At 43.6% G+C, this 24,316-nt stretch overlaps 1 protein-coding gene across 5 annotated transcripts in view; it reads left to right on the plus strand.

Annotated features, from left to right (window-relative positions):
• The window catches only part of grid2 (glutamate receptor, ionotropic, delta 2), a 398,219-nt gene that overhangs the window by 370,410 nt on the left and 3,493 nt on the right, over positions 1–24,316 (plus strand). The window contains exons 15-16 of one of the 5 annotated variants that reach the window (XR_011080199.1): positions 13,669–13,909; positions 21,916–23,024. Coding sequence is in view for 2 of the 5 variants with exons in the window: in XM_068604769.1 (XP_068460870.1) it covers positions 13,669–13,909; positions 21,916–22,184 (510 nt within the window). In the remaining 3 variants the exon portion in view is untranslated. Of the gene's footprint in view, positions 1–13,668; positions 13,910–14,084; positions 21,412–21,915; positions 23,025–24,316 lie in introns of all 5 variants that reach the window. The other 4 variants (XR_011080200.1, XR_011080201.1, XM_068604769.1 and 1 more) reach the window with 4 other exon arrangements.

Raw genomic sequence — 24,316 nt, forward strand, 5'->3', positions numbered from 1 at the left:
TGAACGTAATTCACTCAAATGCGGTCGCTCCGATTTTAGATCACGTCCAAGATTCTGCAAAGGTTTGCTTGATCATCACAGTTAATGTTAATCCCCAGCACCCCTTTAATCTTTCTCGCACAGACTTGTGGAAGAGAGCGTTTCTTTTTCACTTTGATACCTGCGAGAAAAAAATTGGGGTTGTTAAATTTTCAAGCAGTCAATGGCAATCTCTGTCTCCTGCAGCAACAAGCCCAGAATGCTGTGACGGCACCTTTCCAAAAATACTGAGAGGGAAATGTTGTGGAACGAGTGTACCGGGCATCAGTGTTATTAGGTTTCCCAAACGACACAGTCAGCAGTATCTACAGGAATTACACAGGCATGGTTTTTTGGGTGGATCGCTGTATGGATCTCATCCACAAAAGGGAGAGCAGTAACAAACATTGCACGGAGGATGGGCCAAAAAACACATGACTAATAGGTGGAATTGTATAACAGCCGACATCTGCCTAGCCTGCCCGACCCTTCTCGGATGCCAGGACAGGCACACAAATCTCAGCATCACTGTCGCTCCTGTATCAGTGTAGGCGGGCCGGGCATTTCTTTTGTGTTTCCACCGCTGACGTCTCGCCGTGACATGACAGAGGACAAATATTGACACGGCCTCTGGCTTTTCTGTCTATGTTTTATAAAAACATAGTCCGTATCAAGGTGGGTGTCAGGGTTTTGATTCCATCATTCACAACACGAGGACGCTCTCTGCGGGTTTGGATTCTTCTTAAAGCGGTCTATCTGAACTTTCTGGCAGACTTCAGACTGTTAATGCCATTGTTTTAAAATCAAGCCCTGTGAAGTTCTTGAAAATGTGCCAAGGATCAATATTTTGTTGCCGTGTAGTTACTCTCAACCGCCGTAATACAACATTTCACAACTCTCGAGTGTGCTGACAATGCCATATTGTGTTCCACAACAACATACACCAAGCGTTCTCCATGGTGTGAACTCCAAAACAACACATTTTACATGAGCTCCCATGCCCCCAGTGGTTTATAGCACATATATAAAGTGATATGGTGCAGTGTTGCAAACACATAGCAATTTGGAATGTATTAATATAGTTACGATATGAATAAACAACCTTTTTTGTTGTTTTGTTTCCTTTTATGACCATAAACTAATATACCACTAAGTATTATCCACGTTCACACGGGTTCTCTGTATATTATAGCTTTTTAAATGATTCAAATAGACCTTAGGGTTTAGGAGATGTTCAGTATTTAGTTGAACGCAAACTATTCACAATTGCCGCCATTAAGTCGCTCGGGCTTAAAGAGGTAATGTGTGGGTGTGTGCGCGTGATGATTGTTCCTGAATCAATAATTTTCTCTTTTCTCTTTCTTTTTGCAAAACTGACCTTTATCTTAATTACATTTCCTCTGGAAATAAATCTTGATACCAAGAAAATGAAATACTATAAAGAGAATGCAAAACGTGAGGTTTTTCTTGGACCTGGGTGTATTTGTCGACGCTGTAAAACAAATAATGTGCAACTTTGTACGCGCTTGTCTGTATGTGTGTGTGTGTGAGTGTGTGTGTGAATGTGTGTGTGTGTGTGTGTGTGTGTGGGGATCTGCCGTTCAGCAATTGATGGAGACAGCCTGCAGATTTACCAGAGTCAGAAAACAGTGGCGTAAAGGGCTAGTCCGGTAATTTAAACTGACAGCCACTGACAAGTTGTTTTGAAGTGCTGCTGAAGGGGCAAGATTGTGGGAAAAGAATAAGCCCTCACTCCCAGGCATATATTATTTCTGTCTGTGTGGGTCTGCAGGCGTTGATGTGAGCAGTTAAAATAGAAGATTTAATCCACAGCAGATGGACATCTTGAGGGTGCGGCAGTCTCAGAAGATAAGCTGCGGGCCAGACCTTTTATTGCACATATTGAACACGATTACGTTTTACATTTGGATTGCAAGATAGATGAGGTGCCTCTTTGTGTGTGATTACGGTCAGGACTGCAACACTTCAATCTTGACACCATCGTCTTTGTCTTGAGCGCAAGAAATTCAATGAAAGTAGATGATTAATGTCATTAGGAATAAACAGCTCAGAGAAAATGAATGATACGCTCATTAGGATGAAATCAGGGTCATGCCGTCGCAATCTTTTCAATTATGGGATACATGCGGCGAGCAAAGAGGGCCACAGCGACCATATGAATTTCATTATGTTCGCACCTCTCGTTACATAACTTTCAACATCAAAGATAGATTTAATATAGTTTCATGGCTCGGCTACAGGTGAATGTTCGTCAGAGCTCTGTGTGCTGATGTTCGAGGGCTTCGAGAATAATGAATTGTACGCTGACTTTCTCACACGGCTCTCCTCGGAGAACACGGGTTAGAATATGGTTTCATTGCGCGTGCAGCTCGGCTTTAATGGCGTTGGCTTGTTAGTCTGTGAGAGACAGTTGTGAGAGACTGGAGCTTTCTGATGATTCAGTGTATTTATTTATTTATTCTTTATCTTGGGAGGAAACACATGTTCTTCCACACGAAGAGGACAGAAAAAACATGTAGTTCCAAAAGCTGGATGGAGAAGGATTTGATAAAGTCAATGGCTTGATGAAGTTCATTAGTGCGTGCTCGAGTATGGGCTTCATGTGATCGATGTGGCAGTGTAAGAAGGGGTCATTTGCTCCTGAACCTTGCTAATGTGTCTTTACTGACTACCACTAAAGATATAGCAAGGGCAATGGCTATGCATATGTGTGGAAGTGATAACCATTATTTATGTTTCCCTCATTCTCTCCTAATATTTTTGCCGCAGTCTTAAATCCAGTAATCCATGGATCTGTCCTTTATTATTCCTTCTACGGCCTTAGCTCCTCCGCGCTTTTATTTCACGTCCTCTTCAGATGATGAATTGAAGTCCACCGAGCGATGTGTCTCTAATATGAAAGTAGTCCTCTACATTAAAGGGCTCTGGGTCCCAGTGAATACAAAGTGAACTGTGTACTACTCATAAAAACTGTTTGTTTGTGATGCTTTCAGTGTTCCGGGAAGCTTTTATCTCAGCAGCACTCATGACAATAAAATTGTCAGCAATAGTAAAAAAATAATAATAATAATAATAAACTATTGATGAACTGACGTTGGGTATTGCAAACCTTGAAGTGAAATTTAATGAATCGTGTCGTGGGGTTTTTCTTCTGAAATGTATATTAGAGAGATAAAGCAAATGGCACAATTGAAGGACACATATAAATGGCTTTTAAAGCTGCCTTTGCACATGTAAATCTTTTATTTCAGTCCCAGCAGAAGGCTGTAAACAGAGACAGCCGAGGAGGGGACAACACCTGCTAGCTCCCTGTCACAGTTGTTTCAGGCCGCTTGTAGAACCACTTTGATGCTTTACCAGTCAAACGCTGGCAATACAGTTCATATAATGTTCTTACAACAAAAAAAAGCTTCTTTGAATGGCGTATAATGAGCTAATGTAGGGCAACTTTCTACCAGACTCCAGCGGATGACATAATCAGCAACCAAAGTCAGGGCAGCATGTCAACTAGACCTTCAATTTCATTTTTGTGTCTTAAATAACGACATATTGTATGATAGCTATACTGAGCAGAGCAGTGCGTTGCTCCTAAAGGTTGTAATTCATGACATTTGCCGAGTGATGACGGAGCAGCACTCACTGAGGGTGTGTGAAACTTTAGCTTATTGTACTATGTTAGAAGAATAACTCAAATACTGCAAGTGGAAAATCATGTTGGGAAAAGTTTTATTTAGTTTAAATTCTCTGTGAGAAAAGTACGTTTTAGCTTCGCTGACTGTCCCGACTGTTTAGCATATTGATTTACATATTTACAGTATTTTTTCATCTCCACTTCTCTTTTTGTCTTGTCTCGTTGATACATTTATTGTATGAACAATTAATTATGCTTCCATATGATGAATACAAATCAAAGTTGCATGTTGCTGGGAATAAAAAAGACCACAATAAATTAAAAGGGGAAAAAGAGACACCGGCAGTAACAATTCCTGTGCTTTCCATCACCGAAGAACCTCGAGATGGTTTAAAATCACATATTCTATTTCAGATTTAAACAACTGAGATTCATTTAGGTTGAAAAGTCTCTGCCTTATTTTTGAGGCTCTTTGTAGTCCCGTAATACCGTGAGTTACATGAATAATCAAAATAAGGCTTGATCAACGCTCCAGCTAAAAAAGCCAAAAGCTGAAAACCAAGATATATTATTCAGCGTCTCTCTGTCTCTCTCCAACACACACACACACACACACACACACACACACACACACACACACACAGTACTACTAATTCACACAGGGATTCAAGTTAAGATGGGGGCTCTGAAGCCAAAAATGTCCAATCTATGAAAATCACTATCCATGGGGGAAATAATGCATTTTGGTCCAAGGTTCGTGAGCAAAGAGAGTGTGTGTGTGTGCGTGTGTGTGTGTGTGTGCGTGCGCGCATGTGTGTGTGTGTCTGTGTGTTTCTACAACACTGACATTGTTGCACATGACAACAAAAAAAAAGATTTCATGTCAAGTGTCAATCTCATCTCTATCTCTCACCGTGTGAGCCCTCTCCCTCAAAAACTGTCACTCTTCAACCGATCCATCACAGTGAAGCTCCGCCCGCACACTTAGTATATTCATTAAATCTTTATTAATCACAATTAATGGTGGGGATGTGTCTCTCTCTCTCTCTCTCTCTCTCTCTCCCTCGCTCTCTCCGTCAGTCTTTCAACACGTTGATGATGGTTAATGACTGTTTGACTTCTGCGTGTTGTTTATCGTAGTTCAGCTTGATAATCTGTTCCAGTTCACCCACACACTGCGGCTTAATGGTGCTTAATTGAAAACTTTGTTGACAAAGTGTATGACATTGAACTCTGAGTGAGCCAATTAGAATAATTAATCTCCGCAAACTTTGCTTGAGGGACCAAATATTCATGGCTAAGTGACCCCTCGTGCTGCTTTTCCGTGAGCTTGGATATAGCGCCACGCTGTTAATTGAAAGGGCCGCCCGGCGGCTCGGTGATTAGCGCCGGTGCCTCGCGGTGGCGCGGCCTCGTGTCGGTGCTGGTCCACATGTAGCATTTCGTTTCTTGTTTTAAGCGAGGCGAGGCTTTAAAAAGTTGCGTAGCACATTTCAACAAGGCGATTCAAAGCGCTGCGCATAAAAACATTAAAAGCATCAAAGCGTAAAGCAGAAGAAAGAAAAAAAAAACAAGATTTAAAAACAACTAAGAACACTCATTTTGAAACATTCAAAATATACAGTCAAAAAGCAAAAAATAGAACAGTTGCAGTGAAGTTTAAGAAATACAATGCAGTAGTGAGATGCCGAAATGGATATCCTTGAATCTGGTTCGATTTCGAAGGCAGCAGCAAACAGAAAAGTCTTACAAAAGAACAATGAACTTTCTAGCCCAGATGTGAGTCATCCACTCCAGAACATTTTGTACATAATGAGCCAATCACTGCTCTCAGCACCCCAAGTCAGTGCTGCCCATACTGGATACTGAGCAAATATATTTGAAATAACGAGGAAGCTTGAGACAGTTCAACAATGTGTTCTCTCAACTGTCAAATCCTTGCTGTTCCCCTCTTAATGTGAACAAGGCTCCAGAAATTTGCCACACATCCAGCCATGTTGTACACGCTGTCGATGAGCGTTAGAGGCCAACGTGTTATCTCCGCCACCGAAATCGAGGCAGCGAAAAAGAAGAAGAAGAAGAAGAAAACAGTCTACGACAAGGAAGGTCACTGGAGAGAACTCAGGGGTTAATCTTTTTTATAATTGGCACCAAAATAAACTCGCTCAAAAGCAAAAACTCAAATATGCGCCGGATCAATGTGAGACGACATCAGCCACACATCAGGGTACGGATGCCTGGCTGTGGGTCAGTGTGCTTCAGCCTCAGCTTCTCACTGCATTTTTCTTTTGCTTTTTTTTTACTCCCGAAAAAAAAAGGGGGATTATAATCAGAAGCTGGTGCTGTTTGCTGGCCGAGTCGCCGCCACGGACTCTCTCTGCTCCTGACTAAACATTTAGTCACGTTTTAGGCTCGCACACGCGCGAAAGTGACTCACTTTGTTGCTGATCGCGCAGCCTTTTTGGGAGCTATTTTATGATAGCGTTGCCTTGTTTGCTTCAAGGCAGGTCACACAGCGAAAAAAAAGCAACATGACGTCATCAAAATAACCTCACGCTTTATCGATTTCCCCTCCCTCGTCTCTCCAGGCAGATCGGAATTATTTTAGCTTGTGCTGAATCAGCCACGCAGGGCACTTCAGTAAGTTGCCGGCTGACATGCGCGCTGGAGCTCCGCATTTCGTTGCAGGCTGACCTCCCGTAATCACTATGTCACTCTGCCCCACACGCAGTAAGTGATATACCTGCAGCCACACTGGGTTGCACCTCGCAAAGCCTGCTACGCGTCCGTCTCACTGTTCTTGTTTCGGAGCACATATTTCCATCCATTTTCAGAGACGTGCTTGGAGCCCGACAGCCACAACGTTGAACTGTTCTGACCCTACAGCTACGGGGAAACCACTTAACTACATTATTCTCCTTCATGTTTTCCAGTGAGGCTAACACCAGTGAGGCAGCTGGCACTCTTCTCATTTAAGGAGCTGACCGTTAACTGCTGTCTAAGAGCAACAAACTCATTTTAGCACCACACTTCTGTCTCTCATGTCTACTCATTCCAGTTGACATTCTTCCTCTGTTCACTCATCATTTGTCTTTTCTCCATCTCCCCACTACTTTTTCACTTCTTTTTCTTTTTTTTTGTTTTGTGGCTTCCCTAACGTTTTCTCACTCAAGTCTCCCATCTTCTCTTATTCTCCAACTCCCTCTCATCCTCTTCTCCCTCTGCATCCACCTCTCACCTAAACCGCTACTTCCACTTTTCGCTGTCTCCAACTTCAAATTGTATTTGCTGCAGAGGTGACAGGAGAAGAATATTCGTATGAAAGCAGGCCTAACTTGTCAGTTCTGAAATTCACTGAACTGCTTGATCATCTAACCCACAGCACTCTGCATTGTAACTGCCCACACCTGCAGTGAAATCCTGCTGCAGGGGAAAGAGCAGCATGGACCCTAACCTGTATTGATAGGGGGCCGTATGGACGGGAGAACACTGCAGAATCAACACAACACATGGTGCATTTAAAGCGGCAATAAGTGGGGTTGTTACTGTCCCCTAGCAGAAAACAGCCACAATGTATCTTGAGGGGGTTGATAGCCGAGTTGATCAATACCAGTGACTCGACGATCAGTTTCCCAGTTGCTGAGATAACGGCCTTTCAAAACTCACTTTGTAGCCCGTGCGTTGGCCTTCGCCATCCAGTTGAGTGAGAAATACTCTCCCCGTAGCCCAGCAGTGGTGCAGCAGCACAGTGTGAAATCTCTTAACAGTCCATTTTCACTCCAGTAGGGGTATCATTTATAACATGAGAGCATGCTCATTAAAACTGTTACAAATAGATGTTGCTGTCAAATGCAATCAGATGTAATGCTAATGGCCCAGTTTTATAGTAACTGGGAACACCTGTCCCCCGTGTACTCTTTACGTATTTAAACATGAAGCATTTTTGCTTGAAAGAAATCACATTTAGAAAGAGTGTATTACCTTATTATCACCATGAAAGGCTGATTTCTATTTTTTTTTTTTTACTTTGATGGCGAGTCTTTTTAGGTTAAGAGTATAATTTTGGTTAAGCATACGGAGAGGCGGCGGTTAAAGGTAAATGTTTCGGGGCTTCCTCTATTAGATTGGAGTACAAGCGTGTGTGAGCAGGTGCATGAACACACATTCACACTATTCATATGTAGAAACAAAAAGATAGCTAAATGCTTTAATCTGTAAGCAGCCCTTTGGAAAATGTGTAAATGTCCTTTTTTTGCAAAAATATAACAACACAAAATTGGTCTTACTTGTACACAAGCACAGTTGCATGTGTCTCGAGAGTAGAGAGAGAGAGAGAGAGAGATTTCTTCATGTCCATGTCTTGGCTTCCTCTTATGTGAACATTTTCTCGCTTAAATATGGGTCAGCACTGTAAATGCGTCCCTACCTCTTCCCCGTGATACTCGGTGAGTCACTTTCTCTCCCTCCCCGTGTGTGATCTCATGATGTGTTTTGTCACCTGAACAAATTTGCAGCAATCTTTCACATTTCCTTTTTGTTTTCGCCCCGCTCTTCCGTTCCTCCACGTCTCCGGTCCCTCGCTCCTTTATCAAAATCACCGCGGTGTTCTTTTTTTCAGCTCGAGTCAACTAATAATGGTGTGATCATCCCACCATCAAGACTGCTGCCAAAGAGTTGCCATGGCAACATTATAGCCCGTGCAAGTAACGGCCGTGGCGGAGCGAGCGGGGAGGCAGAGACAGAGCGCACACACACACACACACACACACACACACACACACACACAGAGGCTCCACAACGGTTACCTCACAACCAGGCGAGCAACCGTTGCTCATTTGCTTTAGCAGCCAGTGGGAGTGTCATCACGGACCTCCCCAGTCAAAGTCAAGGATCTCAAAGCCAGGCGATAACTCATTACAAACACACGGTGTTGGTGCAGCTCACGGCATGCCAGCTGTTTCATGGACACCCCCCCCCACCCCCCACCCCCAACCCCCATCCCCACCGGATGTACATGCGCACACAGGACAGCAGTTGCGCACAAACAAGCAGGCTGTGAAAGACGGATCAACGCACAGATTACACTTCTGTAATTACCTTTCACCTGTCAAACCCGCTCCTCTCACGCGTGCAGCCGACTTTGAAACCCCTTCTATATGCTGAGACAGTGATGCATTAAATGACATGTTAACACGCAGTTCTGCATGTTATATAGTGCACACTGCTGTGAGGATTTGAATTACCTGTCGCATGTCCTCTCCTGCGCTTCATGAGGAGCTCCATCGACTTCGATGGAGATCGTTCGGGAGGACATAAAGACCGTGACACACACACACACACGCACACGCGCGTGTGTGCCCACATAGACTTTAATTAGCTACTTCTACCTCTCATTATGTCCGTTTGCCATTGTTACAAACATAATTGTAGTGTGTTTTGAATGTGTGACTGGCCTGGCATTGATTGTCCGTGCCTCTTGCTGTGTGTTTGCACGTGCGCGGAGGCAATTGGGTGTTTTTTTCCAGGGAGGATGTGTTTCTTTTGGTGAGACAGCGACAGACAAATTAGAGATCTAGACAGATGGTGTACGGCAGGAAACCTTTAACTCAACCCATGTTATTGTCAGGCAACTCACGGTAGCCTTTCATCCCGCCTGTCAGCCTTCGGATGGAGACAAATGAAGAGCAGTTATAACCACTTTTGTGTTTGAAATGATTACCACCGTGCTCGCTTTTTCTTACAAAGTTGAAGTATTACCTGGCGCAGTATAGCTGCCACACATGTTGTTGGTTAATAATTTGACATGTGCAAAGTAAGTTCTGGAAGTGGCCGAGTGCTCGACGGATGCATTTAAGCCTTACACCTGAAATTAGTCTCACTCATATTCTATTTATGAGTTATTATGTCTGATTGCCGTCATGTTCAACAGGGGCCTGCAGTGTAGCATGCCTTGTTGTGAGCAAAAACATGGCGGCAAGCATCCCGGAATATCACCGGCACGGTCGTCATTTTCATCCTCTGTCCTGCAAGTATTCTACTATTGCAAAATTAAATGAGTGTATTTTTTTATGACCAGGATAATAGTCGCTGAAGCTGAAGATGAATGTAAATTTGACTATTACCCGGGTGTGTTCGTCTATTCTTGTGGGTGCAGGTCAGCATTAGGGTTTGTATCGAGGGTTTCTATCAGGCAAGCAGCTTTTGCATAACTCTGATTGGCCAATTAGGGCAGAATGACAGATGATGAGCTCCACGGGCAGACAGGGCCGTAATAGAGGGGAGAGACAAAGCACTTTGTCCCGAATCTCAAGTCTGTTCGGCTCTTTCCTCCCTCAAAGTTACATGCAGCTTCGTCACGTCCTAATGATTCCTCTGATGAAAGTCTCCTTTTTGTTTTTATGTTTGGATCCGTTTGATCTTTGATCAAGATGGTGGAGACGGCCTTTTAGTTATTCTGTGTTGTTTTGTTTGGCATCCTTTTGATTTTCTTGAGTGGAGCAGAAGTCTTGATGCGAACGTTTGAAATTCAAAGCATAGGGCTCGGTGCGTAATTCAGAGCACGTCTGCGCTTGAAGGATCGGCATCACGCAGGACTGCTGAGCCAGCGGCAAGCGGCTAACGGCAAGCGGCTAACGACCAGCAGCTAGGGACTCGCTGCTAGCGACTAGCAGCAGGCAGTGCTAACAGCGCGACTTCATTCTCGGCCGTAGGTTGACGTTACTTCACTATATCTTTACAGAGCAAATAGTTGGTTGCTGCTTTATTAATGCTCTGAATCCTGTTACTTATAGATGCAGCCAGTAACCTCAACACACAGCAAGATCATATTTTGAATGTTTCGTCATGCCAAACAGCGTAGCTGGTAGATTGGAGTCTTGAGCAGTGGCCCAGGTTCCAATCTGATCCGCAGCCGTCTATCTTCGGCTTTAATATCTAATACAGGTGGGGAAAAAAAGCCCCATTTATTGCTATTTCCCCAAATAATTAATGTTAATTACCTTTTCACTGTTTATTTGGGTCCGTCAAAGGTCAACAGGAAACTTGTTTTTTGGAAATATGTCACCAACTTTTTTACTGTCCATGTTCACAGAGAAGTGCAGAAGTGTGGAAGTAGATGAAGCACAAAAATGCCACCGCTTATTTCAACTGCTAAAGTGCCCCACAAAAACCTAGGTGACATGGCATCTGTGACGCGCAAGAGCAGTCAAGTCATGAGCAGAGATAACAGACGGCAACTCCAAAACAGAAAGCATGTCTCCTTCTGTCGACCGAAATGAAAAGACATCAGCGAAGAAATCTTTAGAAGTTGGCGGAATTCCAAGCAAGAAATGATGAAATATTTTTGGCAAAACATTGCCAGGCTTTTTTTGAAAGGGGGGGGGATCGCTCTTATCCCATCTCATTAGCCCGTGTGTAATCTGTCTTTCTCCAAAGCCGTCTGTCAGAGCACTGGCTTGTTTGTGTGTGTGTGAAGCATCTTTTGTCAAAGTGACAGATAAAAAGGTCAGCACTGTATGAAAGGCACTTTCATACACTTGAACACTTGAAGCGTGTTTTAACTTTCAAGAACAGTGTTTTTTTTTCTTGTTTCTGTCATATTGTCAACAGCTAAGCTCCATCTCTTACGGGTGCTGTTTCAATTTTGATTTTGACAGGTGCCGTTTAACTAATTTCAACTTGCTTATGAACGTTGCGCCATGCATACAACAGCAGCTGTGTTTCCATTCACATATCCTGTGCGTTTTGGAGCTTTACGACAATAAAAAGTTTGTCGAAAAAGAGTTGGCGCTATGGTGGCGCCAAATAGATTGTGATGGGTCAAACATTTAATTAGCATGACTGATCAGCTGTTTCTGCTGTTGCATATATATGCTGATGTGATATTCACATAACATGCAATGCTGTCTTCGTCTCTGGGCATCACGAAACATGACCAATAGCTGCTGACATGCAAGAACAATAAAAACCGCCCAATCGTAACTAATTCCAGAGGACCTCTCTCCATTTTTTTCACAATGGGTTCGATGTCCGGGGCCACTTGTTTTGTTTCCAACTTGTACTTCTTCCACTCTGTTTACAGCCAAGTCGAGCATGTACCGCCAACTTTTGGCTCGAATTGCTCCTAATCAGTTGACGGTTTAGAGTATAATTCACTTTTTAATTCATTTTTTGCGACATTTTAGAAATGAGCTTAAAAGTCCCTTGGACTATTGAATGTTTTTTTTTTCCGCCAATGCTCCTCTCAGAGGGGTCAAAGAGTGATCGAGCATGAAATTATTTCAGACCCCTGCATTATGCAATACAATATTACAGTCCAAAAGCAACTAAGTAACATATTCGAAAGAAAATGGAGCAAGGCCTGCCGCTCTACTGAAAAAGAACAGCTGCAGTATCGGTATGCGATGTGGGATTTCAACACGACTTCTCTCTCCTGCCAGTAGAGCGATAACCAGGGCTTACAACTAGGCCAGGGCTGCCACGATACTACTACTGCTGAACACTATTGCGGACCGCTTTGATTTGTTTTGAATCAATGCTGTATATCATCTACACAAAGTCTTTTCTAATCTTGGAACTAATCCAAGTCTATCCGAGCCAAACAATCCCACATTCGAGCCGGCAGTTGGTGGACATGATGATCTCGTGTTAGAATGACTGATGGTGGATTTGCTGTTTGAATTAGCTCTTCTCTTCTCGTCTTGTCTCTTTTCCCTTTTTTTTTTTGTATCTGTCCCATCGATTGCGACCACAATTGGCGTTTTAACCGTGCAGTTCCCCTGTCCCAACCAGCTCTGGGCAGCCCAGGGAGTGATAAGAGAGTGTCCCTAAATGAGAGCGACGTTGTCGTGAAGCAACGTGCTGAGCCTGTTTGGCTGATTTACATTGAAATGAGCCAGTATGGCTATTGTGGATGAAATTAATTATGTAAGTCTCTGCAGGGCTCATTTGCATTTCTTGATTGATTTCAGTCTGTTCTATGTATTCCGCATGAAGATGAGTGATGGCCACTGTCAATCACGCCAGAGTGTTGTCACTGAAATTGCACGAGGGGTTTGCCCCCAGGAAGTTGTGCAGATAATTGCAAACATCTGTCTCTATGTACACATGTATGAATCCTGTTTAGGTTTGCTTTGTCATGCATGCAGTCGTGCTCGTGAGTTTGCTCATTCCTGAATGTGTATCCACCCTGTTGGTGTCAAGCAGCATGGTGGTTTTGTCTATCTATGAGGGATTATTTGCATCTGTTTGTTTGCTGTGTCAGTATGTGCGTGCCTGTGAGGGAAGTATAAGCACACACACATATTTCCACATTGCCTTTTCCCTCTTTGTCTCTCCCTTTTCCCCATGGCTCTCTCCCCTCCACGCCAGATAGCTTGTTAAATATCCAGCCGAATGCTAACAGAGCCTCTATAAGCCTGTCTGTCTGTGTGTGTCTGCAGCTCTCCTCCAAACCAAAACGAACGACCCAGTTAAATAATAAGCTGAAGGCTAACAGAGGGACCCCATCAACCTCTGAGCTGTATCCTCTCTGAAGCCATCAATCGTGCGACTAAAGCTAGGCTGCATAATGACATTGTGGCAGTGTTCTCGCGCTGTGCTGCAAAACATATTAATGTTAGCCATAATGAGTTTGACAGCCCAATATGGTTGTCAGGGATCGGAGAAGGTTTCAGCTGGCAAACACTGCCCTCCAATGGAAGAGGCGAGCTATGGCGACTGCAGTAAAAGCTGCAGTGTGGTCTGGTTTTATGCAGTGGTGCAAATATTTTTCATTCTCCATGATTGTTCTTGACTAATCATTGTAATGGCGTAAAGACACTATCCATGACCATGCCCGAGACATATGCGCACACTTCTGAATGTGTCTCATTCACACTGCACCCACGCGTCCCTTCGTGTACGCTCGCTTCTCGAAGTCTTTGACAAGGATTTGTGTCGCGTCTGCGTCAGTGTGTGTACGATGTGCTTTCTCACTGCGTCGCCTGTCTTGATCCTAGAATCCTGGAGCTCCAGCAGAACGGTGACATGGACCTACTGAAACTCAAGTGGTGGCCCAAGGACAGCCCCTGCGACCTCTACAGCTCGGTCCAGACGCGGCAACACGGCAACGCCCTGGACATCCACAGCTTCGCCGGCGTCTTCTGCGTGCTGGCAGCCGGCGTGGTGCTCTCCTGCCTCATTGCTATGGTGGAGAGCTGGTGGTCACGGAGGAAGGGATCCAGGGTCCCCTCCAAGGAGGTATGGATGGGTGGCTGAGTAATTGTACTTGAGATAGGTAGAGGGCAGATACTATATCCCAGGTCTTCGCTTATGTTTGTCAGAGGGGAAATTAGCAGTGTAACAGATAGATAAAAAGAAAGAAAAAGTACAAGTGTATAGATAATGATTGGATGGATAATGAGTTCACTTTCAGGTCTCGAGGCGAGAAGGGTGTGGAATCACTAAATAAGGAGGCTAGACTTTGCGGCCAAGTGATGCAAAGTTGAAAAAGAAGAAAGAAAAAAATCCAATTCCTCAGTCGGCACGCATGAGGAGGAGAGATATGAGCGAAGCCTCCCTTGTGAAGGAGTTACGACAATGATGGCGCCTGGAAGCTTTGAAAGCCTTCGGAGGAAAAAAAAAAACAAACTCTCATGTTCCCAATGTCACTTCCTCTGAATTAAATGTGCCACACAAGCAACAGCAGCAACAGAACATTGATAGCACAGACTGGAGCTGTATTCTTTGTCAGGCTTTTGCACATATTCTCTCCAAAAGAAACCCTGGAGGTGCCATATTCCAGCACCGGTGATTTAAGGATTGATCTTTTGCGTAGTCCCGTATAAATCAGTGCTTCTGTTGGAAGGAAAGGTCAAACAGGACACCAACATTGGGTTAATGTTCCTTTCTCAGCCACAATCGTGGTCTTCACAGACTGTCAGCTTGGAAAGCATCCTGCCCCGTTTTAAAATCGGAATATTTTGCGCGGTTAAGTTTTACCATCTAATTATCAAAATGATTAGCCAAGGAGGCATTATCTGCCAAGAGTTAACTTAACTTGCAGTACTTGTAAAGAGTGTTAATTTTAATCCCCCGTTTTAGTCCTCATTAGTCGATGTAAGTATCGCCATTCAAACTGATGCCAAATAAGATATTCAACTTAAAATATGATGCAATATTAAAATTGACTGGGTAACATATCCCAGATCCACATAATCACATTAAACACCTCGACTGTGAATGAAATACAGCGTTGAATGAATCATGGCTGTATTTCTTTACAGTCCAAGACCTTGTTTCTATTGAAACCACACAATCTTGCTCTTTACACCTTGATAGTGCACATTCACATTTCAGATAACCAAAATATATTGAAACGGGTAAATATACTCTATTAGCATTGGCGCTATAATGTATTCAGCCTTCTGCTACTGCATGCTCTCACCTCTTTGTTTAATGTTTTATTAATGCTATTTTGATGGTGTCAATTAATTTCAAACGAGGCACATGTGTCAAAGTCAACAGGGTAATCAACCTTATTTCTCTGAAAAGTTAATGTTTTGGAGAAAAGATGATAGTGGTTCAAGGCCGAGTATAAAAACAGCCCGAGGGCCCGTTTGAGAGCTGCGCCGTGGCTGGACCGAGGCAGTCGGAAACACACTGACTCCCAGCATCAACCGTGGAGGTTCATAGCGTCGCGTTCTCTTCAAAAACAGTGGCAACACTCCACCTCGTAAATTAGCAGCAGCGCCGGGTGAAAATTTCCAATCAGCCAATATGCGGTTGATCACCTCAGCAGGGATGCCGTTTGACAATCAAAGGGACCCTGGCAACGTCTTCCCCCTCATAGAAACCCTGCAGTCTTGTTGTCATTTGAGCTTTGTTTGCTCCGCCGTCGACAAGACAGGGATCGTCTTTGGAGAAAAACACAAAACGGCCGCTTGTTTAGTTGCACTGCCATTAATGCATTGTGATCGCAAAAGCTCGGGCCATTTTCACCCAGAATCTAAGCCGTTGTTGCGACGTCTGTATTTCAGTGGCTGTTTTATCCACAGAGGGAATTTAACAAAGATTTGTAGCGGCTTCCGATATAACTTTGAGCTCCAGCCCCCGCGTTGTCACCTCTCACGCCGACTGCTGTGTTTACCAGAACCCAGAGGATGGAGGAGTTCAGCTCAATACCTTTAATCGAAACTGGGAAATTGCAGCAAAGTGAAGCACATTTGGTATGCAAAACATGCCTCTGATGAACGGATGGAAATGTAATTATGAAGTAATATTTTCACTTTTGGTTTCGAGTTAATTGTTTGTGTGTTGGTTACAAATTAGCCGGAGGCATGAAGCAGTACAGATTAATTTTCGCGGAAAATGTTTTTGCCATCAGGTAAATTACTTCTGCTTCAAACAATTGCCTTTTCCCCCTCCGAGGAAGCTACTTGATAAAAGCCGGTTAAGGTTAACTTGTGGATAATGACTTTGGAGAATTAACGTAGAATAGTTCTCGAACTCTCTCATTCAACTTCCAGTGCTTAAAACCAATCTACCGTCTAGGGGCGGAAGATATTAGGAGTTATAGCTATTGTTGCCCCGTTACCAAAATGGGCTTTAACTGGGTAATATATACAACATTATACCAATTAGGACTGTTTAAATGAACCTCTGTGCACAATTCTGACTACCAGAAACAAGTTAGAGAAGCCTGGCTAATCTTTGTAATCTGTGGTGTCGTGCTGATTTAAAGTTCCAGCAAGAATAAATTAGAAGAAGATGACAAAAAAGATGGTAATGAAAATCGTAGCTCTACCCAGGATGATTTAGTGTCAGATCAGGTTACTTTTCATGATGAAAGGCCGATAACACCATTCATCTGGAAAGTAATTTAGGGGGGAAAGTTTCAATATGAAAACTCTATGAAGCGTCGGGTCCAAATGATTAAATGAACAGCTTTTGGTCAAGCGCTAGTGTATCATCACACATTATTGCGTCACTACAGTCTCCAGCTTTTGGAGATGACTCGTAAGAAGTCGTTAGTGTGACTTGAGTGGTGGTGACCTTCTTTGACAGGAATATACTTCAGACTAAATGAATATGGGTGTGATGTTGCAGGCAAATAGGTGCTTTGTGGCCTGACTGATGTGCCTCATCAGCTGTGATCGCTGTTGTGTGCACAAGCATATCGGATTAACTGATTGGAAGTTTCGCACAGCTTTGTTTACCGCAAACCTCCAGCAACGGCTCGCGAACCGCTCAGCAGCGGCAAATGATTTGTTGTTCATTGATTCATTTAATTGTTTCATTTCACTTGCACGTGAGTACATTCATCAGTTTAAGGACTTCCTCGTGGGGTGAGAGAATTTAATACAAAAGAAGGAGCGATAAAGCTGCAGGCAGAGTCCTCCATTCTCAGTCAATTTGCCATGTGCAAGTTCCCCCATGCATCTGGCATGATGCGCTATAAAAGTGGCAACAAACCGCAGTGAGAATAAAGCAACATGCTCAACAGCAGGTTGACTGCTGTTCGATCTGCTTAAACTTAATTTAGTTTCTTTTATATTGCCGCCGTGATTTATTCCTCCACCGTATAATTGCTTTGGTAAATCAAGTTATGCATATTCAATATTTACTGTGCATGCAGACCCCCCCCATCATCAATTTTGAGCCCCGGTCAGGTGAAACCAGGTCGCTGCTCTAAACACGACCAGAAATGTGTTCAGCATGTTGGGTCACACTGTGTGTTTGTAATATGTGTTTTATTCTATGTTGCAACATTGGCACTAGGCTCACTCATGCCATTTTGTTTTAGACCAGGCAACAATATATTTTTTTCTGCAGCACACACACACACACACACACACACACACACACACACACACACACAGACAGACACACCAGGTCCACCTGCCCCCTGCTCAGCGACCAGCTTTAATCTGTCATTCAGATCAGTAGGCATGTCCGCCAAACCAGCAGCCACAAAGACACCGAACCGCTGGTCGGGCACAAAGTCACGTCAAGCACAGTGTGGTTCAGCTGCAACACACGGAAACACGCTGGCCCCCCTGCCATCTTCATTAGCCACGAAGAGCAGCCATTGGAATCAGCCCCTGACTGAGCGCAGGAGTGGCGGCGCAGCAGTGAATAGGAGGGACAGCAGGGATTTAAACGGTGATAGTCTTTAAATCTCTTTGTAGTGGCTGAGGTTTTGCATCTCAAGGCCTCATGCAGGAACAATACATGTAAATCACTGTTAGTATTAGTCCTAAAGTCAAAGTCACATTCAGGTGAAAGGGCGAACGTCATATGTGTGTACATTATAATACAATTAGTGTTACTATTCTTAGTCCACTGCCTCATTAAAAGACAATAAAAGGTGGATATAGCTTTGAAGTTACTTTGCTTTTTGTGCTAGAGCCGGGAGTAAGATTTGATTTGAGAGTAAATCAAAACAAAGCATTGGTGTAGCAGAAGGAGCAAAGCAATAGGAGATCCAAATTAGGAACAAAGTAAGAGTGCGTCATTAGAATAGCCCCATCGTGCTTCCATGGTGAAAATGAAGTTGGCTCAGTCTCTCAGCCATGATTGTTTTTGATAGTTGACCCTTGACATGTATCCTTCATCCTATCAAAGCATTGACCGATTGGTTGTCTTTGGGTTTAGCTCAAGGTTTTTGAGAGGGGGGGGTCGGTGTGCTTCAAACAAAGCCCCTGCGGCTGCTCCTTTTTCGACTGGCAAGAAACTGTGTGTGTGCAAATGAGTTCAGCAACATGAATGCCTTTGAGGAGATACTGTCCCAAAGTGTTGTGTAAGCATTGTGTTGCACCAATCCCTATGACAGCGAGCTTTTCATCCCTTTGAGTGCCGCTGTTTGGGACAAACATACACACTTTTTTGCCAGCACGTCGTACAAATGAGTCTGTTTCAAGCATACACTGGCCTTAAGACTGTCTGCAAAGTCCACTGCACTTCAACTTAGAACACACTGCATTGATCAAAGTTTTTCAATGGGTGGAAGTATTATTTTCTACTTCTTCTTAAAACCATCCTTTCATAGTATATATAAAGACTGTGGGAATACCACACTCAGATCTCAAATCACCATCTGTGCAGAATGTTTCCAAATGGGCGACCAGCTGCAAAGATGGTTTTGCTGAGAACAGAAGAGGAGAGAGTCAAGCTGGGACCACTGCAGCATGTCCAAGCAAGAAAGACAAATTTAAGTCAACTTCAAAGCAGCTAATTAGATAAATTGCATATGTTGCATTTTATCGACTGGGAAAAACTCTGCCTCTGCATGCAATTGGGCCTTAGTCATGGTCAATGGAGTAAGTCTAGTGTGTTTAATGTCATCCAACTTCCTAAACCTAAATTAATAAAGTTAAACAAACCATAAAGCTTCTAATTAACACCACTAGACGCCTCACTCTCGGTTCATGTCAGGAACTCTCTGTCTTGCTGTCACAGTGAATGCAAACTACACTTGAGACCATCACACTGAGCCAACAACATGCATCTCCCCGTGCATTTCTGCAAGCTTCACATAAAGTTGGAAAGCCCGGTGACCCACTCTTTATGTGTAGAAAACTTGGCTTTGTAAAATTCATTGGCACCAGGGGTTTGTTCATTATGAGTGCAGACTTGGCATGAAGTCTCAACTTTCAATGGTCTACTTTAATGTAGTTTGTCAAACCTTTTGTGGTCAGGCGAGGTGCAATGCAAACAGGGCCGCACTGACCGCGTTGCAGTGGTTGGCTATCTACAGGTCCCGGGAAGGTTTTCTACACGGTTTTAAATGTCATGTGGCTTTCAACCATGGAGAGCGTTGATGACCATACGGCTAAGTGAGTCTGAAAATACAAAACGTTTTTTGACCACGACCGCTGTGAACGACCAGACGCTTGCCGGGACCTTTCACGCTGTGAAAATGAATTCCTTTGATTTTCTGAAATCACTGAAACCACAGTGTTACATGGAATATTTGACAATAACTTGCACACTATCTGATCCAACTTTGCTCAACCTAAAATGAACAAGTGTGCCAATGTAAAAATAATTACTGAGTGCTGTTATGTCATTGAGGTTATCAGTTGAGTCTCACCTATCTCAGATGTTGAATGAAATTAACTAGTCCACTGTGGCTGCTCTTGTAGGGACACACATCAGACACACACACACACCAATGAGCTTGTACTCTTCCATGCATGCTCAACCATTTCAATACAGTTAATGCTCAAACGTTTGTGTCCGATACGCCATGTCATGAAACCCATTCATGCGAGGTATATGTGCAGTTTGTTTGAAACATGCTTCATAAGTCCTACCTAGAGGGTTTCAGCTCATGTTCTCGTGAAGCCAGTGACACACACTTGACTTAAGATGCACCCAATTCCCTTAAAATGAGTTCATACTGGCACAAACCATGACTTGGTTCATCCATCAAATTGTATGGCCAAAAAAACGCATCCTCACGTACACACATGCTTTCTGCATACATGGAAACCCACAATCCACCGTGCAAACTCAAAGTGTTTGTGTGTCTGTGTATCTTACTAAAACATACCTAATCCCACACTGTACATGTCCATACATGCCTTTACATCCATTGCTGTAATTCTCTGGTAACTGCATTTGACTGTGGGCTCTACGTCATTGTGTGTGTCTGTGCTATGGTTCTGTTAATTGTCGTGGAATGGCTGACATTGCTGTCGATGAGGCTGCTTCTCACGTTAACAGTTTGCGTGTCACTTTTTTTTGTTAAGCTTCATTCATAAGTCCAACATAAAAACTCTCATCTCTCCACAGAGTTGACTTTCACCAATTGTGTGTCATAATTGAGAGCATTTGACAAAAAAATGCACACAAAATAAGTGTCCAAGTCATCCCAGCTAACTTGGGATCTTTTCTACGACAGAGAACGACAGTTCTTACACTTTCCATTATGCTGAACAACCCCCAACATGCATTTTTCACACAATTAGGAGTAATCTTCCGCCGTATTTCTACTCTTTCACTGTGCTCTCAAGCATTTGAACTCATTTTGGGTTGGTGCCAGGGTGGGCGACGCCTGGGCATGCTTGTATTGATAGTACTGTATATGTAAGGACAAATGGATCAAGGTGCTTTTATCAACGCTTTGAAAGCCAGACAACATGTTGGCATCTTGATCCTTTTGACAAGCTACTTCCAGATGAGTGTCTGGGCCCATTTCATTCATAAAAGGAGCGGCTGAATTGCTTTACCCTATTTGCCCGATATACAGTGTATATTTATATATAAATATATATGTTCTACGAGTTTGTATGAGAGAGTTCTGTCATTGGAATAAACCATATGTCCAAAAGTTCAAAACTGAGTGTAATTATAACGCTGCATATTGATAAAAATTGAAAGAATGTTCATTGTCAGAACTCTTCCATAATGGTGACGTCTGTGGTTTTGACCTTGTCTGATATTTCATATAATCCATGTAGATTTAGCATGAGAAGAGCGGCCACTTCCTTGTGTATCACCTCCTTTGGTACACCTAAAACAGCTGGCCAATTACTTTGGAAGTTTTTGGTTTGGATGGGAATTGCCGGCCTACTCGTTCTAACTCTACATAATGATCTGTGTTCCTGTGGCTCAAAGCTCTCATGTTTCCTTTTTTGTTGTGTTTTTGTAGATAAGTACTCTGTGTTGAGGGGTGTAGCGGGCGAGGGGGAGAGAGAGAGAGTGAGAAAGGGGGAGAGAGCAATACAAAATGCCATTTAAACATCTCCCCTTTCCAGGTATATATAACGACTGTGTGAATGTCTCTCTGAGGACACGAACACAGAGCGACCTGCTTAACTGTGTGTGCTGACTGACTGCCGTGTCTTTCTTCTCGCTCACCCCCCACCCGTCTGTCTCTCCAATTGACTTCTCTCTCTCTCCTCCACCTTACGATCCTTCCATCTGCCTGATCTTGTCTGTCACTCATCCCTCTCTGTCTCTGCCCGTCTGCCGCTTGTCTGCCTGTGTGTCTATTTGGCTTCTTTTCTTGTATTTTGGCTTGTTTTAATCTTCCAACTCGACTTGCATGCACACACACACACACACACACACACACACACACACACACACACGCACACGCACACGCACACACCTTGATATGAATTACTTCACATCTCTCTCCCATCAACCTCTCTTTTTCTCTCTCTCTCTCTCTCCCCTTCTGTCCCTCTTTGCCACACACACACACACACACACACACACCCACACACACCCACATGCCCGTCACACGCTCACACCAGACGCAGGCAGATGGCCCATCTGCCAGGCAAGCTGCCGATGCTTGCCCTCACAACCCCAACGAGCACCCTCTTGCCCTGGGATGTCAGACCCAGAACCAGAACCCCAACACCGCCAACACCACTGCCCCCAATGCCACCCATTACCAGCCCCCAGCATGCTGCGACATCCCCTGCGCCCTGATCGTGCAGCACTCCTACGAACCCAACCCCTCCAAGCTCACCCCAAAAATGAGAATGACCACCTTCACCACCTCACCTCCCACCCCAAGGTTATACATACAATAGAGGGTAGAACTGATATGTCGGTTGGGGAAATGTGAAGATATATGATTGGTAATTTGTGAAGAGGAATGACAGAGCTCAAACTGTGGTGCTCACAGTACAGCAAAGCTCTCTGCTGGATGCAAATGTAACTGTTTTTTTTATATACCTGGCATGTTGCCAGTTGACTATGTGTGCAATGAGGCCTTCCTGCCAATAGAGGGTGCTGCCTCTCTATCTAGAAGCATCATCTTTGACCAGACAGTTACATGTTCTGCAAAAGGTACAGAATGCAAGTAAAGGCCTTCAATGAAGTATTTATTTTATGTAACAGAGAGAGTTTTGCAAAACCTATTATTACAAAAGAAAGCCAAAAATATGTTTAGCTGTGTGAACTCGAGGTCCAAAATAAGGCCTTTACATTACACAGTAAATGACAAACTTATGTTGAAATACATAGTGGAGAAAACCTCCCTTCAACTCCCTTCTTCATCTCTTCTCCATAAAAACCATCCACTCTTCCTTGCCTTGGTCCCTTTTCGATCACTCCTGGTAGTTACCCATTAGTGTCCTCTCGCTGACAGCAGACTGACCATTTGTGATTCACTCTTCTCTTTCACTTCCCTTCATTTCTTTGCTACCGACTCTAACCTTTGGATACCCCCCTCCCTCAAACGTTCAGTGTGTGTATGGTAGTGTCGCGACAAGCACTAGCGCCCCCTCGTCCTCTCCTTCCTCCCACTGCCCCTTTCTTAGATGGCACCCAGGGGGCACCACTGTTGGTCCCCTCTACCCATGAGCTACATACAGTAGGTCCAGAGCCCCCTCCAGACCCGAAGGACACTGAGGTAATTCTGTCTTTACCCCGGTGATGTGACTCCCCTCCTCACAAAACCCCGTTTGACGTTTCCCAAACAGCGTTTCCCTGAAGTGTGAGATGAGACACCTAAAACGATATGACACCTCACACTCTCCACCACCTACCTCCGAGACCCTCGCCCTCCATAACGCCAGAGAGGCACATTACCACACGTGTGTGGACAATGCAACTGTTTTAGTACTTTTGGAAATTCTCTCCAGCACCTAACACCTTTCAGCTCAGCCTTCTCCTCTCTGTACTCTCACATCATTCATTGCTCCCTCGCACCACTGTCCCCTGTCCCGTAAAAGCATGAAACATCTCTCACGGAGTGTTGCCATCCTTTAGACTATGTGGATAAGTTATTTATAGTTGAATATAGTGATTATAAGTGTCATTTAACATATGATGTAAGTGAATTTGAGCTTAAGTTAATGTTTGTGCTTTGTCTTAAAAATGTTAAGGTTGTTAAGACTGTTAAAAGTTGTATGATTTAAGTTATCCTACATTGTATGTGGCCCAGGGAGAAACAAATCCACATGAAAATGAGATGTCAATCTCAATGTGAATTTTTGCCAGAATGCCATTAATGAATAATAAATAAGTAAATAGATTGAGTAAATAAATAAATTACAAAAAGCATTGCTGAACATTCATACTGTATAAGTTGTATAAGTAGTGTAATGTTATGATATGGACAATAGACCAATAGACCAAGCACTATGGAATCGCAGAGCACAAAGCATGATGGTGGTGTGTTTTCTGTGTGTATTCCAGATGATTTGCACTCCCTTAAAGACCTTGTAGAAGTGTGTGTATGTTTCTCTCTTTCAATATCCTGACCCCAGCTCAGAGTGTGCTTCTCTTTCCTCCATCTCTTCCCTCCTTTCTTTTTTGCTCTCCCGGCTTCCTGTCACATCCATGTGTCCCCTGTGACCACCAAACCTGTTTTGTATTATTTTCCAACTCTTCCTCTCACTATTGTAATTACCTCAACTTGAACCTTATGTTTGATTGTGCCAAAACTGGTGTTTGGCCACATGCATGCCATCCTGCCATCATGATTTCTTAATTTCATCACCTGCGTTGCCCAAACCCCCTTTCTCTTGCTTTCACTATTATCTATCTTACTATCCATTTATACTGGATGGATGGATGACATCCCTATTGCTGATTCTGAATACAAATACACCCCATCATTTCCTCTTTTTCAAAAACTATATCCTCTCTGCACGCACTCTATTCTGTTTCCTTCACTGTCCTCTCCATTTCCTTACTCCT

The sequence above is a fragment of the Clinocottus analis genome, unplaced genomic scaffold, assembly GCF_023055335.1.
Source record: "Clinocottus analis isolate CAN_PGR_092001 unplaced genomic scaffold, fCliAna1.0.p SCAF_7, whole genome shotgun sequence".
NCBI lineage: Eukaryota > Metazoa > Chordata > Actinopteri > Perciformes > Cottidae > Clinocottus > Clinocottus analis.